Below are 17,185 nucleotides of genomic sequence, written 5' to 3'. Positions count from 1 at the left end.
AATATCCTTCAATGCATCGCACAGCCTCCTACAACAAAAATATCCATCCTAAAACAGTGCTGTGGTAGAGAAACCCTGCCCTAAATGTAAGTTTTTAAAGCTTAGAAGTCATAGAGTTTAGGGTAAAGATTTGGTAAAATACCAGGTCAAAAATGGGTAATAATCCAAATACGTGAGGTAATAGTCCCTCTAGTTAACATTTTCTAGGTCAATATGTGAAATTTGAATTCTGGTGTCTTAAAGACAAAAGCAAAAATATGCAGAGGCTAAATGTCTATTCTATGCACAAGATGAGAAGTAGGAGCTAGATACAGGGTCATGTTGAAGGTTGATTACACAAAGAAGCCATTCAATAAATGGAAAAAAACAGCCAAAAATAAACAGAACAAACACAACTTTCATTACAGGCTGGTAGGTCTCAGTCCCTCAGGGGTTTCAGACTTAAATGTTGCCAACCGATAGTCCAAACTGGGCAGGCTTGGCAAACATAGGCTAAGGAACACCAGAGCACAGGCTGTAGCCCAAATGCCCATGAACAATGTCAGTTTCCCTAAAAAGACATCACAAGTTTATGAGACAAGAGGTGATTAGGAAAGGAAGAATGAAATGGACACTAAAAGGAAAAGAAAAAAGAAAAACCTGCAATAAGAATAAGGGTATCACAAACAGAAAATCAGGTGAGAAGTAGGCACAGCCAGGAAGGTAAAGGGAAGTAATCAGGTTCTTTTTTCTTTTGGTCTTCATAATAAAAGGGGAGAAAGTTACATCAAATTAAAACCAATGAATAAAACTATTCTAAATAATTCCCAATTTTGATGGCTTATTACAGGTGTGTTGTGTTGAGTATATTTGTTTAAAAATGAATTCAGTTTAAAAATGCTTTCTTTGGAGGCACCTGGGTGGCACAGTCGGTTAAGCGTCCGACTTCAGCCAGGTCACGATCTCGCGGTCCGTGAGTTCGAGCCCCGCGTCAGGCTCTGGGCTGATGGCTCGGAGCCTGGAGCCTGTTTCTGATTCTGTGTCTCCCTCTCTCTCTGCCCCTCCCCCGTTCATGCTCTGTCTCTCTCTGTCCCAAAAATAAATAAAAAGCGTTGAAAAAAAATTAAAAAAAATAAAATAAAATAAAAATGCTTTCTTTGGTTCCTAAAACATAATAGCTATATGACTACAGAGCTGAACTCAGAGTTCTTTTGTTTTGTCATAAGGCATCAGTGATCACTAAATTTAGAATTTTGTGGGGGCGCCTGGGTGGCTCAGTCGGTTGAGCATCCAACTTCAGCTCAGGTCATGATCTCAAGGTTCGTGAGTTCAAGCCCTGCATCCGGCTCTGTGCTGACAGCTCGGAGCCTGGAGCCTGGAGCCTGGAGCCTGCTTTGGATTCTGTGTCCCCTCCCCCCCACCCCTGCTTGTGCTCTCTGTTTTTCAACAATGAATAAACATTAAAAACATTTTTTTTTAATAAATTCAGAATTTTGTTCCACCTCAAACAATCTATACACTTCAGGATTCTTAACAAAAGTCCTAAACCATCTGCCAAAAACACTCAATGGGAGGTGACAGAGTGTGTAGGACAGAACCCTTTCCACCAGGAGTTGTAGCATTTCGGCTCACTTGCTAATTTTCTACCTGAGAGGATTAGCCCCAGTCCATTTTAAGCTCCATCTGTTGATGAGTAAGGTTTGGGAGTGCCAATAGTGTATTTATTTAATAAAACGCCAATCGTGCCAAATGCTGATATCCCATGAAGTTCATAAAAGTGGGGCAGGTGATCAAATAACTCATGATGAATATAAATTAAGTCCTCAGAATCACACTGATCTTATTTCAGTTGTATTAAAGTGTACTACTATGAGAGACCCTAAAGTACTGTTTTTTAATTTTAAATATTATTGCTTACTTAAAAAATGACTTTTACACATGCATAAAAACATCATAAAAGGCCAGTAAGATTTTATCTTCTCCTTCTTTTCCTGAAAAATTAAACTTTATTTTTTTTCAATATATGAAGTTTATTGTCAAATTGGTTTCCATACAACACCCAGTGCTCATCCCAAAAGGTGCCCTCCTCAATACCCATCACCCACCCTCCCCTCCCTCCTACCCCCCATCAACCCTCAGTTTGTTCTCAGTTTTTAAGAGTCTCTTATGCTTTGGCTCTCTTCCACTTTAACCTCTTTTTTTTTTTCCTTCCCCTCCCCCATGGGTTTCTGTTAAGTTTCCCAGGATCCACATAAGAGTGAAACCATATGGTATTTGTCCTTCTCTGTATGGCTTATTTCACTTAGCATCACACTCTCCAGTTCCATCCACGTTGCTACAAAGGGCCATATTTCATTCTTTCTCATTGCCACGTAGTACTCCATTGTGTATATAAACCACAATTTCTTTATCCATTCATCAGTTGATGGACATTTAGGCTCTTTCCATAATTTGGCTATTGTTGAGAGTGCTGCTTTAAACATTGGGGTACAAGTGCCCCTATGCATCAGTACTCCTGTATCCCTTGGGTAAATTCCTAGCAGTGCTATTGCTGGGTCATAGGGTAGGTCTATTTTTAATGAAAAATTAAACTTGAAAAATAGTTTTTAATGTTTACTTATTTTTGAGAGAGAGAGAGAGAGAGAGAGAGAGAGAGAGAGAGAGAGAGAGAAACACAGAGTGTGAGCAGGGGAGGAGCCGAGAGAGAGGGAGACAGAATCTGAAGCAGGCTCTAGGCTCTAAGCTGTCAGCACAGGGTCCGAGGCAGGGCTTGAACTCACAGACCGTTGAGATCATGACCTGAGCCGAAGTCAGCCACCTAACCCACTGAGCCACCCAGGCGCCCCTGAAAAATCAAACTTTTAAAAAGCATACACAGGCTTCTTTGGGGGAAGTGTACTCATTTTCCCTCAGAAAATAAGGCAATCAGTCCTACTTTCTCATATTAAAAGTCACTATGTAATGTGACATTTTAGCCATCAGCAATCTTCTTCACCAGAACTTTAGAGTAAACAAAAATAATCTGTTGCTCAAAGAAATCATTCATACCAACCTGATTACCCATATTGAGGGGGGAAAAAAAGGAAATAATAATACATTAAAATTGATACTCAGTATATTCACCTACTTGTGAATATACTGAAATTACCAACACAATGAAAGCTTAATTTGTTTCTAGAACAGGTGAAAAGGATACCAGGATTCCTGGCTTCCATCCTCGGCTCTTTCAATCACCTCTCTGTAATATTAGCCTAATCATTAAGCCCATCAGTGCCTCATGTTCCTCATCTAAAGGAAAGAGAGAGGGACTCACTAAACTTTGTTTTTCATGACTGTGAAGAGGTGAGGTTTCACAGTAATTATGAGATTCCCCAGCTGAAAGGAAGATTAGATCACCAGAAACAATGGCTGGTGGAAAATACCATTCAACCAATTTTGACTCAGAAAATGGCAATTTCATACAGTTCACTAGAATTTATGAAACCTAAGAATATGGGATAATCTTACATAATAAGACAATAGACTGATTACAAACAAAAGAAAAGGCAAAACAAAACAATATAGTCCCCAAACAAGATAAACACTTTATCAAGTAGTTGTTCATCACTTAAATGATATAATATCAAGAATAGGAAAAAAATGAATAAATTATGGTAACCTGTATATCAGAACACTACATTGCAATGAAAAAGCAGCTAAGCGTGCAAGCAACAATACAGTGCATCTCACAGGCAATACTGTGCAAACAAAGCCAGATCAAAAGAGTACATACAGTATAATTCCATTTTTACATAGTTCAGAAACAGGCAAATCTAATTTATGGTGTTAGAAGTCAGAATAGTGGTTACCATTGAGGGATGGGTTATAACCTAGGAAGAGGCTATCTTCTTCTGGGCAGTGGTTACATATGCACAAATTTATTGGGTTACACACTTAAGACTTGTGCACTTTACTGAATGTAAGTTACACCTTAATCTTTTTGCAGGGAGGGGGAAAGAGATACAGGGAGAGACAGAATGCCAAGCAGGCTCTCTGCTGCCAGCGCAGAGTCCGACACAGAGCTCAAACTCCTGAACTGTGAGATCATGACCTGAACAGAGATAAAGAGTTGGACGCTCAACCAACTGAGCCACCCAGGAGCCCCACACCTTAATCTTTTAAGATATGTGAAAACATCAGTATCTTTGAAGACATACTTATTGCCCAATTTGCCTTATAACAGATAATCTACTATTTTTAACATCTCTGAATTCAACAGAACCCCATATAGTTTCTCAACTGTAAGTTAAAAAAGGAGATGAAAAGGCACTGCTCATGTCATTCAGGAACTGAGAAAACTGACTTTACTTCAGGATTCCCAAAAATGTCACAATCCCAGTTAGGAGTACTTCAGTGTTACTCAACTAGTAACAATGATTCTTTATAATGTGATGCTGTTGTTCTTTGGTCAGGAATTGCGTGTTATTATTTTAGTTAGAGATATGCAGGGTATTCTATAATGCCAGAAAATGGTGGTTGTGGTAAAAGAAACCGTTTTAAAAACCATCTGAAACAACAGTGAATGTGCTAGAAAACGAAGTTCCCCATGGTTTTCCCCTTAGGATGAAGACAAAACTCCTGACCGTGGCATATGATGTCACTTACCATCAGGTCACCCTGCCTCTCTTGCCTCCATGCACAATGTCGCCCTTACTCAGTCCACTCTAGCTTCCTTTCATTCTGTCAATCCCTCACACTCACCAGCCTCTCTTCAGACACAACACCTCTTCATACACTGTCCCCTATGTTTGGAGAGTGCTTCTTCCCATCAGACTAATTCCCACTCATCCTTTAGTTCAAATACCACTTGTTCTGGAAACCTCCCCTGGAAGGTTCTTTGAAGCACCTGTCACAGTTGTAGTTTTACATTTGTTTGTATGAAGGACTCCTCCAATACTGAAATTATAAGTCCCATTATGGCAAACATCTGTGTTTGGTTTTGCTCATTCACTGACTTGCTCATGAAAGAATGGCCTGAGAGGTAGCCAGTATTTGAGAGGAAACGAAAGGATACCGGATTTGAATGCCTGAAGGTTGAGGGAAAAAAAATCATACCAGGATCACATGAAAAAAATGAAACAACCAGTGATGTGGAAGACAAGTTTTAAAAAAAAAAATTTTTTTTTAACGTTTATTTATTTTTGAGACACAGAGAGAGAGCATGAACAGGGGAGGGTCAGAGAAAGAGGGAGACACAGAATCTGAAACAGGCTCCAGGCTCTGAGCTGTCAGCACAGAGCCTGACACAGGGCTCGAACCCACAGACTGCGGGATCATGACCTGAGCCGAAGTTGGACGCTTAACTGACTGAGCCACCCAGGCACCCCTGTGGAAAAGTTTTAATGGCAGGTGCCTAATGCTATAGGACAAACAGGAGCTATGCGCCTAAGTGTATCCATATCAGATGGCCAAACACTGGCCTTAAGAAAACTTTTGTCTCCAGTATTTTTAAACACTCACTTTTGTTAGAAAGGAGCTTCGGGGCGCCTGGGTGGCGCAGTCGGTTAAGCGTCCGACTTCAGCCAGGTCACGATCTCACGGTCCGTGAGTTCGAGCCCCGCGTCAGGCTCTGGGCTGATGGCTCGGAGCCTGGAGCCTGTTTCCGATTCTGTGTCTCCCTCTCTCTCTGCCCCTCCCCCGTTCATGCTCTGTCTCTGTCTGTCCCATAAATAAATAAAAACGTTGAAAAAAAAAATTTATAAAAAAAAAATAAATAAAAAAAAAAAAAAAAAGAAAGGAGCTTCATTTCCAGATGACTCAATCACTTCTTTTATACCATACAAAATATGGGCAGTAGGAAATCATATATTAACATACTCTTATAAGGCTTCTTACAGTTTCCTGTCACTCACTGAATGGGCTAGATGTCTTCCACTTTGAAAACAATTTTATAGTCAAGTGAAATACAATCTTTCCAGGCAATAATTATTTACAGATTTGCCTGTGATAATAGCTTAAAAACATCTTGACTCAACTATCAGATAATGCACCACTGATGTTAAATGAGATCTTCATGTTGAACTCTGTGGCTTAAATCAACATATAGTCACTGTAATAGTGTTCTGCCTTTCCTACTGGTTGAAAACATGGGCTTTGGAATGGAGCTTCTCCAGTTTGAATCTTGTCTGCTTATTAGTTGTGACCTTGACCAAGTGAACTTCTTTGTGCTGTAGTTTCCATTTCTGTAAATGGGATAATAATACATATTTCACAGTATTCGTGCGAAGATTGAAAATGGTAATATCTATGAAGTACTAAGAACAGTGCCAACCTGTAGTAAGCAGCCTGTGTTAACTATCGGCATTGTTATTAAATTCAATATTATATTCAGCTCCTACAGAAATACTCCATGGAATAATGTAAATGGGAAAATATTTAGAATCATTAAATTTGGATTTCCAAGGTAAATTTAACAGTAATTACTTCTATATTCTAGAATCGACATTTTAGTGGCTTTAGTACAATAAACTATCTTTAAAAAGCTGAAAGTAGGCAAAAAAAACCCTTTTCTGATTTGATTCCATTTCAAACAGCATACACAGCTTTCTTATTTTGTTCCTCCAGTCAGCAGCTCTATCAGAATGTTATATTTAATTATATTAAGTCATGACTAGTAAGTCAAAAGTGAGTAAGATATCACAGAGGAAGCGATTTCAGAAATATTTAAGTAATTGCTTCCATCCTGAGATTAAAAAACACCAGAAGAAGATGGCTTCTTAGGTATCAATAAGTACTGAGAGGACAGCAAGGGAAAAAGGGGTCATGTTTTCAGCTACATTCTCTTCATAAAGTTTCTAGTTGTCTCAGTTGGGCTTTCTGGTATGTTAGTGAAAATGTTTGCATTAGGGTTCTGGAACTATTGTTTTAACTAGTCAGGTACCATATAAAAACTATTTTGAGAGGCACCTGAGTAACTCAGTTAGTTAAGCGTCAGATTTTGGCTCAGGTCATGATCTTGCAATTTGTGAGTTCGATCCCTGCGTTGAGCTCTGCACTGGTGGTGTGCAGCCTGTTTGGGATTCTCTCTCTCTCTCTCTCTCTCTCTCTCTCTGCCCCTTCCCCACTTGTGCACTCTCTCTCAAAATAAATAAGCTTTAAAAAAATTAAAAAAAACTATTTTGAAAAATAACCCAGTCAATTATTTCTAAAGGGGCTGTAAATTTGATGCTCTACTTCTCAAATGGCTGTTTTAATTCTTACTGAACTACAGAAACTCACTGCAGAATAATCTATCTCAGGGTATGCAACACGTACAGTTGGATTGATTTCTGCCACTAAATCACAGAAAGGGAGTTGAGGCAAGAGGAATCAGTCTACTATTTCTTAAAGTATCTCTCCTCAAACTTCCAACTCTGCATAGTGAAAAGCAGGAGATCCACTTAGTTGGATCTAAGTGGTATTCTGACTGAATACCCACTTTCTAATACTAATATAATGGTATTCTCTCTCTACAATGATTGTTTTGCTTTGGGGAAATTATCATAATTGATATTATTTCTAAATCAGTATCTAATAACCCTCACTTTGACAAAATCAAACTGTATTTTTCTGCAAGGCAGTGATTTTCAATGGGAAAGGGGGGGTAATTTTGCCCTCCAGGGAACACTTGACAATGTCTGGTGGCATTTTTGGTTGTCACAACTGGGTGTGTGGGCGAGGGAGGGTATCTAGTACCTGCTCCCAAAAAGAAGGTATGGTATTTTTAAGTAACTTTCAAATTTTTCACTGTATTTTAAGGTGAAAAAATAGTATCTGCATCAAATTACATTTAAAAAACTAATGCCAATTTAAGTTGCTTCCTGTCAACACAAATAACAATGAGATAAAGTACAAAATCAGCTCCATATTTTATAACATGAATCATGAAATAAAACAGCATAAAATTAAGACCACAAGTATTTTCACTGGAAAAGAATTCAGTTTTAGAATTTAAAAACTAGTCTAAACTCTAAAACTTTAGAATTTAAAAATAGTCTGTTTGGTACTGCAGTGCCTGAAACTAAAAAATTCTGGCCTTGACACTAGTTTGCAGATTAAGCATTTCCCTTTACTGTTGTTCGTCATGATACTGGACTACCAAAAACCCTGTCTGGCAGAAATGTTACAGAGAATTAAAGGCAGAATAATGTCCTAGGGAACTCTTCTAATACGTAAGCTAGTATTTAAATGATTAACATCAATACCTATTTTTTAAATAATATAAAAGGCAAGTAAATTTTCTGACCTGGGGTCTGAACACCCATTTCTTCTGCTTAGAATCATACATGCCATAAAGTGACCTATTAATAGTATTAACCCAAAACGTTCTGACTTAAAAATAAAAGCACAGGAAAAAAAAAAAAAACAGAGAGAAATAAACACTATAAATACTCATATACTGGAATGTGTTCTTTTGCTTAGCTCTGATTTTTCTGAACATTCTAGAAAATTAGACGCCAGTACACTATAATGCCTAACTACATAGCTAATATGCTTTGAAATGGCTTATTTACAGCGCACATTTGTAGGATGAGTAATCTGTCGATTATGATTCACTTCCCTAGATTCCATGGCACGTGCTTACTGATAACAAGCGACAAAAGGAAAAGGGACCGTTTTTCTGTCTTCCCTCCACGAATTTTCCTGAGCACCTCCTGCGCGCCACGCACTTGTTCCGGGCGCCGGGGTTGAGCGCCCCGGCCGCGCGCGGAGCCCACTCAAGCCGTTTCCTCGGCCTCCGGGGCGACTGGGGCCCCGAGTCGCCTCACACCCGTCGCCAGGAGCCGGGAGGACACTGCCCGCCACCGCCAGCCCAGGGGCCAGCCCTTCCGGGCACTCACCCGTCACGCGAATGGACTCCAGCATCGTCCCGCCGAGGCCGCGGGCGGCTGGCTGGCGCCGGGGGCGAGGGCCGGCGAGAACCGGCCGGACTGCCTCTAGCCTCGGGCCGGGACCTCAGAGGAGGGGTCGCGGCGGCAGGCTGCTCTCCGCGTCCTGGGGCAGGATAAAGCGGACAAGGACCGACGAAGACGTGCGCACCAGGCTGTGAGAAGCGCTCCCTGCAGACCGCAGGTGCTGGAAGGTACACACAGCGGCTCTACAAGGGGCAGCTGCGCTAAGAACCCACCGCCGTGACGTTGCCGCTCCCCCGTTGCTAGGAAACGCTCCGCGCCGCGGCGTACGCTGCGCTTCACAGAGCCTGCCCGCCACTTGGGGCGCTGGCGCAACGGCGGCCGAGTTCGCAGGAAGAAAGAGGAGGGAAGGAAACTACAACGCCCGGCGAGCACTGCGCAGGCCCGTGGCCCCGGAGATTTGTGGGCTAAGCCCCAGGACAGACTTGGTTCTTTGGCTGCTGGTGTACGTGCATTGTGTCTGATTATTCTTGTAGAGAAGACGTTTGTGCCCTGTTCAGGAGGGCTTAATGCTGCGGTAGCTTCACAACTAAGAGGCGGTGTAATATGACAGCCCAGCTGTGTATTGCAAAGCCAGTCTTCTCCGCCCTTTAGTTAAAAGGTTCGGAAAAGCTAAAACAACTTTAGATTGAACGGTGTTCAGTATTTCCAAGTTGAATATCCCAGAATAATGTCCTTAATACTAAAAATACAAATTTTAATTTATGATTGTGCAATTGATACGGCTGGATGTTGTCCTTCGCTTTGTTATTCCTTGGGAAATGTAGAGAGTATACCATTCGACATTTTTTGAGAGCCTGATGTGTGCAAGGTTCTGAGGCAGGCCTGGAGGACATAAGGTAAATGACATAGGTCTTACAGAGCTTACAGTCTAGGAGGAGCTCACAGGATAGTGTTGGCACTTTCAAATTTCTGAGCCACATTTTCTCTTCACCCTTTCTCAAGGTTGAGACAGGACACAAGTAGCTGACATGTGTTTTCAAACCCAGGAACAAAAGAAAAGTTATGTTAACATCATAATCTAGAAATAACAGAGAACGTGTGAGAATTTGTATCTTTTTTAGCAATTAGGAGTGAACAGTGGACATTTGAACTATCACAAGTAGTAGATAACCTCACATTATATTGTCTGAAAATCCTGTGAATACTATCTTCAAAATATATCTGGAATCCAGTCATTTCTCATTATAACCCCTGCCACCATTCTGGTTCAAGCCACCACCATCTCTTGTTGGATTATAGCCATAACTATAAATGATCTCTGTTATTTCCACCCTTGCCCTCTTCAGTGGCCAGTGTGGTCCTGTTAAAAAGTCAGATGTCACCACTCTGTGCAAAACACTTCAATGGCTTCCTTTCTTTCCTATGAGGTCCTTTATGACCTAGCCGTCCGTCATCTCTTTGATCTCATGTCCCACCACACTCTGCCTTGGTCTTGTCCAGACACGCTGACCTCCTTGATATTTCTCAACTATGCCAAACACTCTTTCACCTCAACACTTATGTAACTTGGGATTTCCCCTGCCTGGAATGCTCTTTCCCCAAGCAGCCAAAGGACTAGCTCCTTCACCTCCTTCAGGACTTAATCCAAATGTCACTTCTCGGTGAGGCCTTTCCTGCCACTCAATTTAAAATCCCACTTCCTTCTCAGATTTTCTTCCGTACTTCTCTGCTATATTTTTTCCCTTTAGTACCAAACACTAACTTATTGCATAGTTTACTGATTTATCTCCATTGTCTGTCTCCACCCCTAGAATAAAATTTCCATAAATACAGTGATTTTTGCTACCTCACTGCTATATTCCTGGCATCTAGAATAGTACCTGGTACACAATAGATACTCAATAAATATCTGTGAATCAATGAATAAGTAGATAATAGAAAGTATGTATTTTCAATGATAACTCAAAGAAAATAGAATGATATAAAACAGGCATCTGGATAAAGAATACATTTTCAGGGGTGCCTGGGTGGGTCAGTTGGTTAAGTGACTGACTCTTGATTTTGGCTCAGGTCAAGATTTCACAGGTTGTTAGACCAAGCCCCACATTGGGTTCTATGCTGACAGTGCAGAGCCTATTTGGGATTCTTTCTCTCCCTCTCTCTGTGCCTCTACCCCCCACCCCCCGCCCTCAAAAATAACTAAACATTAAAAAAAAAAAAAGAATTAATCTTCAGTTTAAAGCACTTGAAACAGTTTTGAGCAATGACTCCTTGCATTCACAAGGGCAGTTATTCTTTCAACATATGTCCCAAGGAAAAAGCCTATAAATGAACCTTAAAAACCTGAATTCCTTATGTACCTAAAACTCTGACACATGCTTTTCAAGTTTGCTATAAAATGTATCTATTAAAGTCACTGCAATTTAAGAACTAATTTCTCAGAAACATAAAGACTCCTAAAAGATGTTTCCAAGTCACATATTCAGCATCTACGTAAAGAATTTACTCTGAATGCTTTTACTAAAGCATGCTTAATCATATTGTCCATATCCATTACATTTTGAAGAAATCAAGATATGTTATTTTATTCATTCTACAGGTATTTATTTATACATAAAGCATTGAGCTTAGTGCTTTTAGACTACATTATAAAACATGATACTTATCCTCAAGAAACTTACTGACTAGTTAGGAAAGGGTTTACACACACACACACACACACACACACACACACACACACACACACAAACTAAAGTTAGAAAAGGATGTACACTAAATGTATACCTCCCTCTTCAACATTCCATTGAACTTAAGCATTCCCCAAATAAAAAATTTGATGATGCTCCTGTAGTTTGCGCACCTACATTATTTCATTCTTTACTTTTAAAATTATTTTTATGTTCACCCTACCAATATTTTCTTGTGGGTAATTTTGATTTCTAAATACTTTTAGTGATAACTGTTATTAAAGGTGCATATCAATTTAATCAAACCATTCTGAAAAGATACTCTTTGTGTACCATTAGGCATTGAAGTCCTCTTGCTAACAAATTTGTGAATACAAAGAGTTTATCTAATTTCTTACAAAACTAGTACTGTTATCAGCTTCTTTTACCATTCCTGCCTATGCAATTATTCATCCTCATCAAGCTTTGTGCATCTGCTTTGTTAATTATTGATTTGTGCTATGCCTGCTTAGTATTTCCATTGGGTACAGCATCTGCAGCTGTCCACTTGGCTGCTTTTGAGTCAGCATTGTTTTTACATATCCGACAGAACAATGAACAATTCCATCTTTCTGAGAAACTTTCTTTATATCCGTTTCTATATAAACCGTTAATATTGAGACAAAAGGATTGATGTGATTATCAGTTACTACATTTTCAAAGCACTGACTGCAAAATAAAGTTAATAATTTATTAAAACTGCCTTTAATAACTTATATTTAAGGATACACTTCCCCTCTTTATAAAGTTTGACTAAACTAAGGTTTTCCAATGTTAGCCAAGGATGTCATTGTAGTTATCCTACCATAACATTATTCTTCATTTTTACGTTTATAGTCATTTTTACATACACTACCAATATTATATTGTGGATCATTTTGATCACTATCTTTAATGATGACTTCCATTCAGGTCTTAGATATGGAAATGATGGAAAAATAGCAATTTTGATAGAAATATTATTCTTTTGTGTGTGCTAAGATTTTTGTTATGGAAAAAGCTTATATTTTTCTTATTTAATAGTAACTTTTATTTAACTCAAATGTTAATCTGTATATCCATGTACATGCTACAGAGTAAACTATTCATAATCGATGGAGTTACTGAATAAAAAAAGTCAGCCAAAATATCTCTGTAATAAGAGAGGATCATTTTTGTTTTGGTTTTAGAAAAAAGATCAATACCTTCCTTTTTAGAGACTTAGAATACATTTGATCATTTACCTTGAATGGTGGAGCTGTGTAGTAAAGACCAAGAAAAAGGAAAAGAGAGATGGGGACAACTGGAGAAAGCTGCTAATTAATAAGTATTGCAAATGCTAGTGGAAAGACAACTCTATTTCATCTTCTACAGGAAAGGTTCATTTTGGTGAGAGCTGATCAAGTATATATTATGCTTGAAACTGAGAAAAGGTTTAATTTCTTAAAAAGTTATCTCAGTAGCTAAAATAAATTAGAACATTCAAATCACATGTATTCACTTAAATTTTATTTTTAATTTTTTAAAAAGAGAGAGAGAGTGAGACAGCACAAGTGGGGGAGGGGCAAAGGGAGAGGGAGGAAAGAAGAGAGGATAGAAGGTTTGAAGCAGGCTTTGCACTGTCAGGGCAGAGCCCAATGCAAGGCTTGAACTCAGGAACTGTGAGATCATGACCTGAGCCAAAGTTGGACGTTTCACTGATTGAGTCACCCAGGTGCCCCTCACTTAAATTATAGAGGAGACTTCAAAAAGGGGGGGAAGAGAAGCTTGTAGAAAATACTTTTGACTTTTATTCCTGTTTAAAAATTGTTTTCTTTATGTTTATTTATTTTTGAGAGAGAGAGAGCCAGAGATAAAGACAGAGCATGAGCCAGGGAGGGGCAAAGAGAGGGAGACACAGAATCTGAAGCAGGCTCCAGGCTCTGAGCTGTTAGCACAAACCCGGATGCTGGGCTTGAGTTCACGACCTGAGCCCAAGTCTGACACTTAACTGACTAAGCCACCCAGGTGCCCCTTTCCTTCCTGTTTATTGGAAACAATTAAAAAAATTTTTTTTCAACGTTTTTATTTATTTTTGGGACAGAGAGAGACAGAGCATGAACGGGGGAGGGGCAGAGAGAGAGGGAGACACAGAATCGGAAACAGGCTCCAGGCTCCGAGCCATCAGCCCAGAGCCTGACGCGGGGCTCGAACTCACGGACCGCGAGATCGTGACCTGGCTGAAGTCGGACGCTTAACCGACTGCGCCACCCAGGCGCCCCTATTGGAAACAATTTATAACATTCTGTGTCACTGAAAATATAGCAGTTGAGGAAAGTTATTCTGCAGCAGTCTGCTTTTATAGAACAGAGCGTCTCTAATTGCAACACCCCATCCTTAACAAACATTAACAGAAGCCTCAGGGCAAGCTGTAAATAATGTTCCTTGACTCATAAAAGGAAAAAAAAATCCAACAAATAGTTTCTGTGACTCTAAAAAAAATTTGGGGGGGGGGGGTGCCTGGGTGGCTCAGTCGGTTAAGCAGTCGACTTCGGCTCAGGTCATAATCTCACGGTTTGTGAGTTCAAGCCCCGCGCCAGATTCTCCGCTGTCAGCTTGGAGCCTGGAGCCTGCTTCAGATTCTGTGTCTCCCTATCTCTCTGTCCCTCCCATGCTTGCTCTCTCTCTCTCTCTCTCTCTCTCTCTCTCAAAAACAAATAAAACAAACAAACAAAAATTTTTTGAGTGGCACTTGATTACTTTCAGAATGTCTGTTTTGAGAGAATGGAATGTTTTCAGTATGTCTTTTTCAGGAGAATGAAAAGCCTTAAGTGGGAGACAAATCAAAGAATGCTCTGTGAAACCTCCTCTTCCTTTTCACCTCAATGAACATAGAAGAGCAGAAAAATCCTGAGAAACACTGATTATTTTGATAGGATGTTTTGTTGTTAGTGATTGGGGGAGGAGGGATATTTTTTAAACAGACAAAAAAAATTGCCTATCTTAATTATATTTTGAAAAAAACAAGATGTGCATTAGTTTAATCCTTTCACAGATATTTAAGTGTCTCCTATATACAAGGCAAAAAGATGATGAAAAGAACACAGTACCTACCCTGAGAGAACTTACTCATAGTGCATACATACATATGTGAACATGATGTACATACATCAGCCAGTCTTTGAGCACATACATCAAGGGTGCTGTGGTAAGAGTCTCGGTTCTCTAGGAACATATGTTATAGTGGGAGAAACAAACAAGAATCAAATTAACAAATGTGTGATTACAGATACAGATAGGTGCTATGAAGTACAGTAAATCAGGAAAGTATGCTAGATGGTGACTTGTAAGGGGGGTGTCAGGAAAAACCTCTTGAGGAAAAGACTTTTGAGCTGAGATCTGAAGGAGAAGAGTCAGCCATAGTAAATTTGGCAGGGGTGGGGTGAGGTGGGTGGGAGAGACAAGCATTCTAAATGGAAGGAATTGTAAATGCAAAAGCCCTGAGATGGCAATGATCTTGCCATGATCCTGGAACTACATGAAGGTCAGCATGACTGGAGTCCAGCGAGCTGGGGGAAAGCGTTAGAAGAAAAGATCCCAGAAGTAGGCAGGGGCCAGCATAAGGAATTTGGACTTTATTCTAAGTGCAATCAGAAGCCACTGGTTCATTTTAAACAGGGCAGTGACATAATATGGCTTATTTGTTTTTAAAGATTGCACTGATTGTTCTGAGGACAATGGATAAGAGGTTGAGAATGGAAGTGAGAAAACAAGATAGGAGACTTATAGTGGGCCAAATGAGGGTGCTGGTGACTTAGAGTGGAAATGAAAGCTGTAAAAAGGGAAAGAAGTAGGAGACCCAGCACATAGAAGAGTTGATCCGCAGGCTGACTTTGTGGGGAGGAGAGGAAGGAGGAATTGAATGTGACTCCTAGGTTTTTGGCTTGAGCAACTGAGTGGATAGTAGTATCATGTATGGAAATGAAGAAAATTAGGGAAAAAACAGGTTTAGTGGGGAATTCTATTTTGGTTAAATTTAATATGCCAGTTAGAAGTCCAAGTCAAGATTGCAAATAGGTGGTTGGATATTAGAGCTCAGAGCTCAGGGAAGAGCTTATGCTAAAGAAATAAATCTGGGAGCGATCAGTATAGGGGCAGCATTTTAAATCAATGGGACTGATGAAATTACCAAAGGAGTGTGTGTAGGCAGATAGGAGACCTCAAGCTAGAATTTAGAGTTCTTAGTCATCTAGTTGTGGAGCAGAGGAAGGGATCCAACAAAGGTTTTCTGTTTTTGTTTCTTTTTTCCAAATATACGTATATACACATATACACACAGAGTAATATATACATAACTATACAACAATATCTGTATATATGTGTGTATACAAGTGTTTTTTCTGACCTGTTTAAGATTAGCTGGCAGACATGATGCCCTTTTACCCCTAAATACTTCAGATTATGTATGTATATATGTAAATATGTGTGTGGGTGTATGTGTATGTGTGCATGTACAGAGAGAGGGAGAGAGAAAGAGAGGGAATGAGAATAAAGCAAATGTAGTAAAATTTTAATATATTAAGAATCTAGTTGAAAGGCATCCTGGAATTCTTCTACTTTTTTCTATGTGTAAATGTATAAAACTTTTGAAACTTTAAGTCTGAAATTGTATCAAAATAAAGTGGTGCAAATTGAGTACCACTGTAGAAAATGACCTCACTGTCGGCTGGGTGGGGAATCTTAGAAGACATGATATTCAGCTGGCCTCATATAGATATCCAAAGGTATTGTGGGAGCATTTCAGTAGCAGGATCAAGGTGAGAAACAAGGGATGTAGCAGAGTAGGGTTATGTTCAGGAAACAGCAAGTGAGTGAGAATTTTCTATTTTTTGAGCACTTTCCTTGGCTCTAAACATTAAGCAAAGTGAGTAGTAAACTCTTTTGCAGAGTTAAAAGAGTGGCATGGGAAACCGATAGAAAATTTGATAGGTATTCAAGTGGATAAGAATGAAAGAATTTTGAGAACATGAAACATCCAGTTACTTGGGATAGATTTGAAATGGAACTGGCTCAATGCTCAGCAAGCCAAGAATAATAGAAAAAAATAGAAGGTTAGAAATTGGCAAATTAGATGCAGCAAGAAGGACAAGGGCCCAAGGAAAATGGTATTGAAATGGTTCCCCTTGGGGACTGGCTGGGTAGGGAACAGATAAAACACAAAGGGGGCTAGGCGATGTTTGGGGGAGAGACCTGGAAAGGGCCAATAATACGTTCTAGAAATCTTAGACTAGTCACAATCTTCTTGTTTCCTCATGTACTATTTTAAGGGGCTGAATTAGGTGATCCCTGCCAGCTCTTATCTTTTTTTAAAACTCCCTTTTCACTAAGCCTCCTTTTAAGAATTGATTAAGCAAAACTACTGAGCAGGGGGCTTCATAGAAAAGGGCAAGGTGGAAGGTCAGGGCCAATACAAAGCATGAGCTGTAACATTTTAAATGTGACCAAAAGTTGGAAAAGGAGAATGGACTGAAGGCTGGGTTAGGAGGGCTTGCAGGGTTAGCAAGAGTGAGCAGCAGTAGAGAAGAGGTAAAGATTCAAGAGTACAATCAGGAGGCCAGCTTTGGGGTTTGAAATCTTAGAGATGGAGCA

The 17,185-nt window shown here is 39.8% G+C and overlaps 1 protein-coding gene across 2 annotated transcripts in view; it reads right to left on the bottom strand.

Moving 5' to 3' along the window:
• Positions 1-17,185, bottom strand: part of MATCAP2 (microtubule associated tyrosine carboxypeptidase 2) — a 76,315-nt gene that overhangs the window by 51,055 nt on the left and 8,075 nt on the right. The window contains exon 1 of one of the 2 annotated variants that reach the window (XM_086692644.1): positions 8,838-9,167. The exons of the other annotated variant lie outside the window; for it this stretch is intronic. Coding sequence (XP_086548770.1) covers positions 8,838-8,862 — 25 coding nt within the window. The 5' untranslated portion in view covers positions 8,863-9,167. Of the gene's footprint in view, positions 1-8,837; positions 9,168-17,185 lie in introns of those variants that run through there. 2 annotated transcript variants of the gene reach the window in all.

Source organism: Puma concolor, chromosome A2, assembly GCF_028749965.1.
Source record: "Puma concolor isolate L17-30 chromosome A2, mPumCon1.1.hap2, whole genome shotgun sequence".
NCBI classification, from domain to species: Eukaryota; Metazoa; Chordata; class Mammalia; order Carnivora; family Felidae; genus Puma; species Puma concolor.
Note: the sequence above shows the minus strand (reverse complement) of the source record. Positions and strands in the feature narration are given on the sequence as shown.